Here is a 12106-nt window from a genome sequence, read left to right on the forward strand (position 1 = left end):
AATTTCTCTAATTTCATGTTTTATTCATTGAGGAGTATTTAGTTTTTAGCTGATTACTCACACCATAATCCCAATTTATTGTTTTAATAAGCTTTGTTAAATAAAGTATACTCTTTAAATGGCTGTTTACAAAGAGTGAAACCTCTTTTCGTTGAGATTTTAAGCGGCAAATGGACCTCAGGCCGAGGCTTCGACAACCCTTCTCCGGCTTCACCAAATCCGAGGTTTTTGACCTATAATTTTCTCAAGTTATATGTGCCATCCTATATCATCCCCAAATATGTATTCACTACTCATGATCTTTGTTATCGGTGAAATTTTTAAAGTTGATTTGTTACCAAGGCGTTGAAGGTTTTTTTATCTGGCCTATAATTCTTCGGTTCTTCCTGTTTAGGTATTCAATTAGCTCAAATTATTTGTATTCTGGAAATCTCTGTCTTTGATGAATAAGGGTATATAACTGTTTGTACATTAGATACATTTTCTTAGCATAAGGAGACTATAATTTCAGGACGGAAGGATAGGTGTATATTGTAGTTGGATGGTTTGATTGAAAACCATTTGACTCATGTTTGTATAATTTGGCACAAATCAACCAAGTAGAAGTAATGGTGGTGCTGAGCCAATTTATTTGTAAATTTTATGCCAATTTGGTCTCAAAAGCCCTAACTTTTTAGGGATGCTAGAATGCTTGAGTGGCTTCAGATTGTGTGATAAGGTGTGATTGAAGTATTGGCTAGTAAGATTGTTTATGTCGAATTATGCTCAGTCTCTTATTTGGGGAACTCATATTATGCCTTTGATCAGGTTCAGAAAATGGAGTGGTTACTTGATAGTCATAAAGAGCAAACTTTGGAAGATGAGTTCTGTAAGAAATTAGCAAGACTTTTCAAGTGAGTAATCGTTTCAAAAATTTCTTTAAAGATTGCCTGTTTTAAAGAATTGTGTGGGGTAGGCCTCACTGCTTTGGCATTTATGCAGTCGTGTGAAAGGCCGTGCTGAAAACCTGTTGTAAAGTGGATTGAGGTTTAATCATTTCCTTTTCCTTGATGGTTTCTATCATAAGTTGATTTCTTAGACTTGAATGAAATTTTGTAACACTTTTGTCATTCCTCAATATGAAAGGTTCAGAGTTGGTTTCAGAAAAATCAGCAGCAAGGCCACTATAGAGAGGCTTCGTTTAATGAAGCTAATAAGTTACCTGTTGTCCCAGAAACTCTCACTCAGAACAAAGCAAATGGAAATGTGAAGATTCCTGAGGGTGTGTTTTGGTTACAAAATGTCTAATACCAACTAAATGACTAGTTGACATGTTATATCCTGGCTGACAATGTAACTGTGGCAGGAGTCGAGGATGCAGATTTATCTAGGTTGGAGTTTGAAGCGAGGTCCTCAAAGGATAGAGCATGGTAGGCCTAAATTTAACGTTTGACGGGTCTCTTTGTGCATTTCTGCATTTGAATTTTTCATCAGTCACTTGGGCGCATTATTTGCATATTGAATTAGGGTAGGGTATTACAGGAATGAAGGTCAGAAGTTGTTGAATCTTCTAGTTCAGCACTCTTTTCCTGTCTCTTTATGATATGAAAATGAAACTGAGAGCATAGACTGCATTAATTTAGAGCTAGAGTTTCTCAATACAGTATCCATTTCAAGAGAGAAAGTAGCAACATCTTTCCTATTTAACCAACACCTGGATATGTACCTACAATTATTCATCACTTATTTTCAATTGCCTTATTTACCATTTTCTTCCGATGTTATTTACAGGTATGACGTTGATACATTTCTTTCCCACAGATTTTTCAGTTCTGGGGAACCTGTGAGTTACTTTTATCTAGCAATCGTTCTTACCAGTCTTTTTCTTTAGATGGATGCTGTTAATTTCTGAAGCTGATATCAACCATTCTGTTACACGTATCTCTTTTATATTTGTCCGAGCCTTTTCTGTTCACCCTTGAATGCATATAAGTAGAGGGAAAAAAGTATTTGTATGTATGTATCAACTCAAAGTCTGATATCTTTAACTAACTGCAGGAAGTCCTTGTAAGGTTTGTTGGGTTTGGATCTGAGGAAGATGAATGGGTGAATGCACGAGATTCTGTGAGGGTGCGGTCTGTTGCTTTGGAGCATACGGAATGCCAAAACGTAAAGGCTGGGGATCTAGTAGTGTGCTTCCAGGTATGTTTTCTCCTATATTTTCGGACTTTATTGGAGTTTGTTCCTTCAGAAGTCATATCAGTCAGCTAGATTACAAATAGAATGCTTGGAAGGTATGAGTGATACGGATAGCAATATAGATAGAGGTATAGTGAGAAATGAGAAGAAGTATGCACTGTTCAGTCAGTTTACCTCATTTTAAAGTAAGGCTCTAGGATGAAAAACACGACCCAGAATTTACTGGCAGAAAACCTGTGAAAACCCATGTCTATAGTCTGTGGTTGCTGATTTGTTCCATCAGAGTATTGGAATGCAATACAAGACTGCATGTAGTACAAATACATATGTAAATATGCTGATAAACCTATTTCTGTCGCGGCCTTTTCAAATTTCCAACACCTTAAAACTCACTGAATTGAACAAGTCATTTCTGGTTTAGACGGCATGCACTCATATATATGTTTGGAACCAGGAGAGACAGGATCAAGCAAGATATTATGATGCTCGTGTACTCGAAATTCAAAGAAGATGGCATGATATAAGAGGTTGCAGATGTCTTTTTTTTATTAGATACGAACATGATAATGCAGAGGTGAATGCTTTCCACTTTTGGATCATACTCAAGTTAAACTTTTGGTGCATTCAATCTGATATGATACGAGTCTCCATTTTATAGGAAAGGGTCCGTTTGAGGAGACTATGTTGCCGGCCTACCATAGTGGCGAAGTAGAAGTAATAGTAGCTCCCGTGAGATCGAAAATTTTAAGTCTTTGTGCATTCCACCTGTTTTGTTTTCTTTATGTTCGTGTTCTTGGCTGCACTTTCTATCGCGTCCCGGGCTCGTATTAGTTCAACTTGATAGTGATGATTTTGATCTTTGCTTATGTGACGCCTTTACAAGTTGGTTCACAAAATTCTAAAGAAAATGTAGAATGAATGAACAGAATTTACATCGTTTAGTTTGGAATTCAATCTCATCGTTTGTGTTAGGATTGTTGCATATATTTACTCACGAGCAAACTCTTGTGTCTTTTCCTATGTCGATGTATAATTAAACTCTAATTATGGATTATAAATCCTTTATTGAGTTTACTTATTAGCTATTCCAAATTACACTCTCGGGCTTGTTTCCTTCGTAAAAGTATAAGTGGATAACACTCGCATTTATAATATGGACATCTGTCGAATCTTCTTTAGAAATTGACTTGCCGTTGCCAGTGGCGGATCCAGGATTTTAAAATTGGGGGTGCGAAATATATTACGGTAGATAGAAATATGATAATAAAGAGTCTAATTGTGAAAAATCCAATGATAGAAATATGCTATTCCATATGTATCACCCTAAACTGCAAAGCTAGGAATCGAACACTAGCCTGCAACTAAAAACACCGACCCTTCCACCACTAAGTCACTTAAACGACAGCACTTAGATATCTAAATTGTGTATTAAGTATGTATATTTTGGGGTACAGTTGGACCCCTTGTTATATGCTGCATACGCCAGTGGCCGTTGCCACTATACCGCCATGAGCCAACTACTTTTATTTCACGTGAAATCCACCTCATTAATCATGCAGGTTTGCTCTACCTCCATCATTGCATTTATGTCTCTAAATATCAGTAAGTGTATCTCAAAAATTTAGTACCCTGTCTCATTCAAAAAGAAGCATTTTTTGCATATTCATTTGTTGTGTAATAGTAAATTGAGAAAAAATAAAGTCAATAACCCAAATTTGAGAATATACCGTTCCTATTAAAATATGTTCATACATCCCATGAAGAGAGAGTGGTGCTTTCATTTTTTAAGATGCACGTGTCATTTTAAGACGGAGGAAAAATAATTGATAAATTTGTTGTGATACACTATTAAATTACTGTTACTAATATTATTAGAGGTCATTTCGATTCAAATAAAACTCGATTAGATAATTTGCTAATACGTAATTCAGTAAAATATTTAGCTCATCTAAAAATATACTACTAACTAAAGTCAAATTATTAATCATTATCTTTCTTGTTTTAGTTAATAAGTTCAGGGATAGAGTCGCTTTGAGTACGTTGGTTAAGTTTGTAGTAAGAAAAAGTTAAAAAAAAACATTCATTATAATTTTCCTTCATTTTTTTAGTTAATACTTTTACTAAAGATTACAGGTCCCAGCCTACTATAAATATACATACAATTGTCATCTCTACAAATCCCAACTCAAAGTGGACCAAAACTTCACACAACAAAAATGGGAGGCAAAAGTTTGCACTAGTCTTGAAAAGGCGGAGCCCGACCAAATCTAGCTCTTTTTCCAAGACTTTTTTGGGCTCCACAAATGGTTTTCTGGGCTCCCTAATTGCCACGGGATTCATGGAACCAATGGGGAGCCCGGGTGCATTCGCTACTGCTCAGGCTTCGGGCTCAGGCAGGAAGCGAATGAGATGAAATGGTCCAAGGAAAGGTTGGTGGCAATAGATCATGCCCAAAAAACATTTACTTACGAGATGGTGGATTCGAACATAGGGTTCAAGTCCTATGTTTCGACCATTAAGGTTGTTGCCGGTGGAGGCGGCGGCGGCGGCATGGTGGAGTGGTGGATCAGCCTTGAGCCGGTGGAGGGTGCAAAGTTGGAGGATTTGGTGGCCAAGTATCAAGTGGCTTTGCAGCTTATGGTGAAGAAAATGGAGGAGGATGCTGTTTCTGGATCTTCATGAATTTTATTATATTAAATCACAATTTTTGTGAGTGTGTGTGTCTTTTAATTTGACTAAAATTTATTTTTGTTTTTGTTGTTGTTGTTTAATTTGATCTTCGTGTGTTGTTTATTTTATGAATGAAGGTTTATTTGGTTGTGGTTTAATGTATTTGTTGGCGGCGACTTGTGTTGGTTGGGTCGTTATCGGGTCAATATAGTAGTAATCCAATTCAAATAAGGCTAATTTGAATTCAATTTGTTAAGAAAACTCTCATACTGGACACAAGTATGAACCCGATCTACTACTTTGAAATCACGTTAACGACCTGAACCTGATTTATATGATTAAAATATACTATTATATGATTAAACCCGAGTTATATAATAAATTTTTTTTTCATGATGTAAATCTTATTTACACGAACCTATAGAATAAAACTAAAGTATAATTTTTTTAAAAATATAATAAAATAACTTAAATAAAACTAAGAAGTTAGATAAGTTAAATCATATTTATCGTACTAAAGTAATATTTGATCAGGTATAGTCTAGATTTGATGTAAATATTGCATGTTTGAGTAATCACTAATTAAAAGTTAATGTAAAAACAATTAATGAGTAATGACGACGACTTAACAGTTAACAATTTATTTAATTTAAAAGAAACAGACATGAAATATTTTATTTTAAACAACCTATATATTTCGTTACGAGTAATTTATGCATACATATATACGCCATAATATAAATGGCAAACGAGGTTAGCATGGAAAGATGCGACACATAATTGTGACACACACACCAACCTAAAATTTGGTTGATTCTTGCAGCAAGATCTGACCATCTGTTGCCAACTGCGCTACGCCCTTGCAGGCAAATTTGGCTGATTCTTATATAAGGACAACTCCAAAATGTAGGATACAGGTCAGCAAATTTTGCTCAATTTATTAATTATTAAAGCGTATTCTGAATTTACAATGAAGGCAAGGCTGTATGCTATAACGTTGAATCGTTTGTGCCATTCAAAATATCTCCGTTACATAGAATACTTGGCCACTTAAGGATTCCTTACATATTAATGCCACCCGATTTGTATATTAAGTGGGGGCTCCAAATTTATTCCTTGAATGAGATTTGCATCTTCTAAATTTATGGAAAATTAAAAATATTACCACGAATTTCTATTAAATGAAAAATATTACTTACAAGTCCTTTTATTTACTGAACTTAAGGACATATCTTTTTATTCTCCAATTATTTCATATTCAAAGTTGCAATAAGATTTTATTTTCAATTGAAAAAGTAAATACATTTTGACTTATTTTATAATTATACTCCATAAGTTATTTAATTAAGTGATATTGTTTCGAATTAGTTCGATGTTTGAAGCTATTGATTCGAAAAAATTGGCTTGAACTAAGACTGATGCACCAGACTTCAATTTTTACTTTTTTTTAATCTTTTAAAAGTATTTTTCTATAGTTTCTTAACAAACACGTGAAAATACCAAAAATGTAGAAATAAATGAAATAATGGATATATTATGCATGGTTCATATTTTAAACGAGCCAAATCTAGACCTTAAAATCATGCATGCAAAATCTGCATCAACTATTTTTGAAAATAAATACTCTAAGCTATATTTTAATTTTCTGAAATGTATATATTTATATAGAAATAAAATCATGCAATATTCAATTAATTTGTGATACAAGTAAAAATAATATTTTTGATTAATATTATACTTAGATTTGAATTTTATTTATTAATCAATTTATTCGAGATTAACTCATACTCCGTATAAACAATTTGGAGTATTTTAATGTAGAAATACATAAATAAAATTTGGTATCACATCTTAGTTGATAATAGTTTAATGACCAATCAATCAATAAATAAATGGGAACTTGAAATTGGGACTTAAAATTGCATTGCAAAATATAGGTAATTAAGGACCGAATTCAGAAATTATGACTGTTAGGTATATGACGTAATTCATGATTGGCGAATAATGATATATTGGTCTAAAATATTAAAATGATAAAAGAAACTTAAGAAATAAATATGGAGTTCATTTGTTATGCATCCCAATATTTGCTATTTTGTGAGCAATGAAAGAGAAAATGAAAAGTTAATAATATCCTTTTTTTATAGATAAATAAATTTAAATTTAAAGTTTTCATCACGAAAAAACTAGAACCAGAGTAGAATATGATTTTTTTGGAACCTTAGATAGTTCTTCCTGGTGTCACTGTTTATGGCCTTACTTTGTTGAGGGAATATCTTTTTTAGTACACCAACTATATCAAAATGAGCAAATTTGGTCCGTAACATTTCATAATATCTTTTGAGTTCCATTAACTATAAGTTAATATCAATTCAACTACTTTTTGACTATTTCCAATATTTTCATGACTAAAGTACCCTTAAGGCCATGAAGGGCAATTCAATCTATTTATTCATTCATTTTTTTTCTTTCTTCTAATTTATTTGGGATTAAGTTTAATAGATCTTATACTATTATTACTAATATATAGCATACATTAATTGAATATTATGATATTAGTTTCTAGTGCTAGTTAATACTTTTATATGGTTACATTCTCAATTATTTAGATAACACTAAGATAAATATTTTATTTAAATGAATCTAGTAATTTTATTAAACTGAAAATTTAAATTAATCATACTTACATTGAAATAAAAATTTAATAAAGTAGAAAAAATATGATTCACGAATAGTCAAGGGAATATATATATATATGAGAATTATGAACAATTTCGTAATGTTGTAAATGGCCTAATGATAATATTCAACTAAGAATATCATTGTCTTTTTTTTATTAAATTGATTATTGATAATTTCAACAATTTTTTTAGACTACAATTATTACATAAGAGTAGATAAAATAAAACTTACCTCTTTGAATTATTTAAGATTCTATGCATGTTAATAAATTTTATTTTATTTTAATCATCAATTTTGTATTGTACTTAAAAATAACATATTCTATGTATAACTTTAAGATTGAAAAATTAATATTCCATCTAATAAATTGAACTACTTTTATATACAAATATTGTATAAGCATAATGTTTACATATATTTATATCTAAGTTATTTCACTATTAATATTAAATATATTACAATGATTTAAAATATTACAAATAAGTAAAACTAAACGTAAATAATTAATAGTAATAGAATATTAATATCATTAAGATATTTTTATATTGAAATTAAAATTAGAGGGAACATCTTTTTTGGTACATCAACTATCCCAAATTACATACTACTTTATTAATATAATATAATTTAATTATTTATCGGTGGATTTTTCTATTTAGAAAAGAAGTATTGGGCCTTAGTGAAATAAATATGAAAATTTAAATAAAACCAACCAAAGCCCTAGTAAGAAAGTTTAATCAAAAGCCCTACAAAATTGATTTCTCTCCATCACATTGGCGCCACCCCTACACCACGCCGATTTCTTCTCCAACGCCGCCGTTCACACCAGGTGGTTGTAATTTGGCTTGAAACTTTCAGTTGCTCGAAATTTGTGACAGCAGATTAATGTATATGCTAGTTAAAATTTGGTTTATTTGCTTGCATATTTAAAGCATCAAGCATTTCAGCCCTCCGCACTCTGTGATAAACTGCCGAGAGCATGGGGAAGGACGGGGAAGGCGGCGAGCAGCCGCACAAGTCTCATAGGGTTCGAAAATCTGGAGCTTCCGCCAAGAAGAAATCCAAGTCGAAGCCGAATTCAACCGAAGGCCTTTCTAAGGAGCTGCAGAAGATAAACAACCCTAAGGTATCTAATTCGTGTGTGAGTAGCCTTAATGATGCTCTGTGAGATTCAGGTTGTGATTTGTGTACAATTTTCTGTTTTTCATTAATGCATTCCCTTCCTTAGGCATTTGCATTCACTTCTTCTAAGAAAGCCAAGCGGCTCCAATCACGAGCTACAGAGAAGGAACAGAAAAGGCTTCATTTACCAACAATTGATCGGAATATAGGAGAACCCGCTCCATTTGTTGTTGTAGTCCAGGGACCTCCACAGGTTTGTGCTACTGATGATTTACTGACCCTTGGCTACATATCTATTTTGAATTTTCATTGGTTAACTTTCGGTTTGTTGTAGGTGGGGAAGTCATTGTTGATCAAGTGTCTGGTAAAACATTACACAAAGCACAACTTACCTGAAGTCCAAGGACCAATTACTATCGTGTCAGGTTGATTTGTTTGTCTAATAGTCGTTTCTGTTGAAAACTCAAATTAAGTTTTCTGACTGTCATTGCTGTCATATGGTTATTGATTGATAAATTGACTTTATGATGTAGGCAAACAACGGAGGTTGCAGTTCGTGGAGTGTCCAAATGATATCAATGGGATGATAGATTGTGCCAAATTTGCTGATTTAGCTTTGCTACTTATTGATGGGAGCTATGGCTTTGAGATGGTAAGCCCCAATATCCTCCTTTTCCTTTTGTAGAGTGAATCCTGTTTGAGGGAAGCGTGTACAAAATTCAAATTCTACGAGGATGCTAGCATGATGCGTAAAATCTCTTTTTGGTGCCTAGCTATTCTATTCCTGTCTCTTTGGGATTATTTTGAAATAGGAAATAAGCATATTGCTTTGCTAAACAAGAAGATTTTGAGTTTTAAACACTACCGGGAATCCTGTTTGGACATAGGGTCAGCTAATAACTGATATGCATATGCTAATATGTTCCTCATTATTTTGGATTATTTAGAGGGACCTAATATTAGAATTATATAGTTACTCCATGGTCTTATGTTTAACATTTTCTTCTGGATTAGCTAATATTCCATTTTATGGCTGTTCCCTTTGGTGAATTGATTGTTTCCATTTTCATATCATTTGTTAAACTTTGCTTGCAGGAAACATTTGAGTTTCTTAACATATTACAAAACCATGGATTTCCCAGAGTAATGGGTGTTCTTACTCACCTGGACAAGTTTGAGGATGTAAAAAAACTTAAGAAAACAAAACAACGACTCAAGCACCGTTTTTGGACTGAGATCTATGATGGAGCAAAATTATTTTACTTATCTGGCCTTATTCATGGAAAGTAAGTAACTTCCTGTTTCGTGTTGCTAATTGATAGTTTGACAGTTGATATCTGGCATCTCATAGTTCTTTATTCTTGCTTATCTGTGAGCAGGTACACCAAACGTGAAGTACATAACCTAGCAAGGTTTATTTCTGTAATGAAATTCCCCCCCTTGTCATGGAGAGCTTCTCACCCTTACATCTTAGTAGATCGTTTTGAAGATGTCACACCCCCAGAGAAGGTTCACATGAATAGCAAATGTGACAGAAATGTTACGTTGTATGGATACTTACGAGGGCTGCAATCTGAAGAAGGGTACACGGGTACATAGTTTGGTCACCCTTCCATCTTAATGCTTATAAATAGTTTCTGTCCAAGTGCGTGTGCAATTTCAATATCTAGATTGTGTGCTGGTCTCTAGCCATGTTTTTTTTTCTATTTTAATATCAGTTGTGTGCGACTATATATTTTGTTTGCAGCGTGTAGTTTATATCTAATTTATGTTATTATGTTTGATTTTATAATTTATATGCACAGGTTCTTTTTCTATTCCACTCTTCACTTCTCGTGTATTCTCTATACAGTGCAAGAAATACTATTAAAAGCTTGTTCATTACACTATGATGGTTGTTGCAAGACAGTTATCGTTGTATCCCCCATAAAAAAAGATGTTTCTGATTTGCACGTATGAGATACTATTGCTTAAATTGTCTCTCAAAATTTTCATGTCTCCAATGCTTGTATCTTAATTCATTTGTTATTGTTATTTTGTTCATGTATCGACATGCTCTGTTTCTAATTGTTGCGTTTTGGATAACTGAGCCCGCCATTTATTTTGACTTTATACTTCACATATTACTAATCAATAATTTGAAATAGGCACATATTGCTGGCGTGGGTGATTATCATTTGTCTGGAGTTACAGCATTGGCCGATCCTTGCCCTCTTCCCTCAGTTGCCAAAAGAAGGGGCTGCGTGATAGGAAAAGCTATTTTATGCCCCTATGTCTGGATTAGGGGAACTACTTTATGACAAAGATGCTGTCTATATAAACATAAATGATCACTTTGTACAGTTTCTAAGATGACGGAGCTAATCCAGAAGGGACAGAAAAAGGTTAACTTTTTAGTTGGTTTGATTTGGCAAAATTGTGAATATCATGTTTGTGCCTTTTGTAATCTATCCAATGCTTCGTATCTTGAATATTTCCTTTCTCATCTAACGGCTTGCTTTTTCTCTTGTAGGAAAACAACGTGATGTTGGTGTTGAATTGGTTAAATCATTGCAGAACACTAAATATTCTGTCGATGAGAAGTTGGAAAAAAGTAATATCTCAGTTTTTGGGAAAAAGCCTCACATATCTGAGGCTCCAGAAGCGGTTGGTCGGGATGTGCTATTGGAGCCTGTAGATCACTATGAATCTGACATTAAAGATGAAGATAGTGATTCAGATGAAGAGGATGATACTGATGATGAAAATGATCCGGAATCCTTAGGTAGAGATATAGTTCAACCATCCTTAAAATCTAGTACTCCCCCTGTCCCACTATAAGTGGGGTGTTTCTTTTCAGCCGTTGTTTCGCGAAGATGATAATAAATAGTCAAAGTGGAGAGAAAGTAAAGCAAGAGAGAAAATAATATAGAAGAGAGTCATATCTACATCATTCTCTTACTTTACTTTCTCTCCACTCTAACTATTTATTAATATCATTTTTGCAAAACAACCACCAAATAGAAACGCCTCACTTATAGTGGGACGGAGGGAGTTTATGTTATGGTTCTAATGTGGAAACCTTCAATGCACCAGAGAAAGATCATTCGACACAAAGCAACTATAAGGAAGAGTTTGATTTGGATAGGGGAAGGGTGAGGAGAAAAGCTGTTTTTGAAAATGAAATGGATATTGATAATAAGGTAATTTTTTTGCTAGTAACTATACATTCAGATCTGTTGAGTCTTTTAAATTTCCTTTGCTATTAACCAGGGAAATGAAAAATATGCAATCTGGGTGCATCAATTAGAAAACTCATTAAAGCAATGAAACATCTGGGCATCTAAATCAATCAGGACTTCTTCTAGTGCTAAGTCTGGATCGGTTTCATTGCTATCACGAGTCAAGTGAAGTGTATCAAAGTACTTGGATATGGGTCTTTATATTTGTGATGAAATAAGGTCACTATTGCACA

General features: G+C 33.5%; 1 protein-coding gene and 2 pseudogenes across 1 annotated transcript; all 3 read left to right on the forward strand.

Moving 5' to 3' along the window:
- The first annotated feature begins 114 nt into the window (after positions 1–114).
- LOC121780936 lies at positions 115–3176 on the forward strand (annotated as a pseudogene).
- Positions 3177–3731: 555 nt separating this feature from the next.
- On the forward strand, positions 3732–4926 carry LOC121781638 (annotated as a pseudogene).
- Positions 4927–8232: 3306 nt separating this feature from the next.
- LOC121781639 (ribosome biogenesis protein BMS1 homolog) lies at positions 8233–12042 on the forward strand. Its single transcript, XM_042179359.1, is given in 14 exon segments — positions 8233–8359; positions 8478–8656; positions 8759–8905; positions 8987–9077; positions 9186–9304; positions 9748–9938; positions 10032–10215; positions 10217–10243; positions 10800–10900; positions 10902–11003; positions 11005–11036; positions 11165–11416; positions 11728–11869; positions 11988–12042. Coding segments are annotated over 13 exon segments (1590 nt in total). The 5' UTR covers positions 8233–8359; positions 8478–8509.
- Positions 12043–12106: the final 64 nt, after the last annotated feature.

This window comes from Salvia splendens, chromosome 20 (assembly GCF_004379255.2).
Source record: "Salvia splendens isolate huo1 chromosome 20, SspV2, whole genome shotgun sequence".
Classification (NCBI taxonomy): Eukaryota; Viridiplantae; Streptophyta; class Magnoliopsida; order Lamiales; family Lamiaceae; genus Salvia; species Salvia splendens.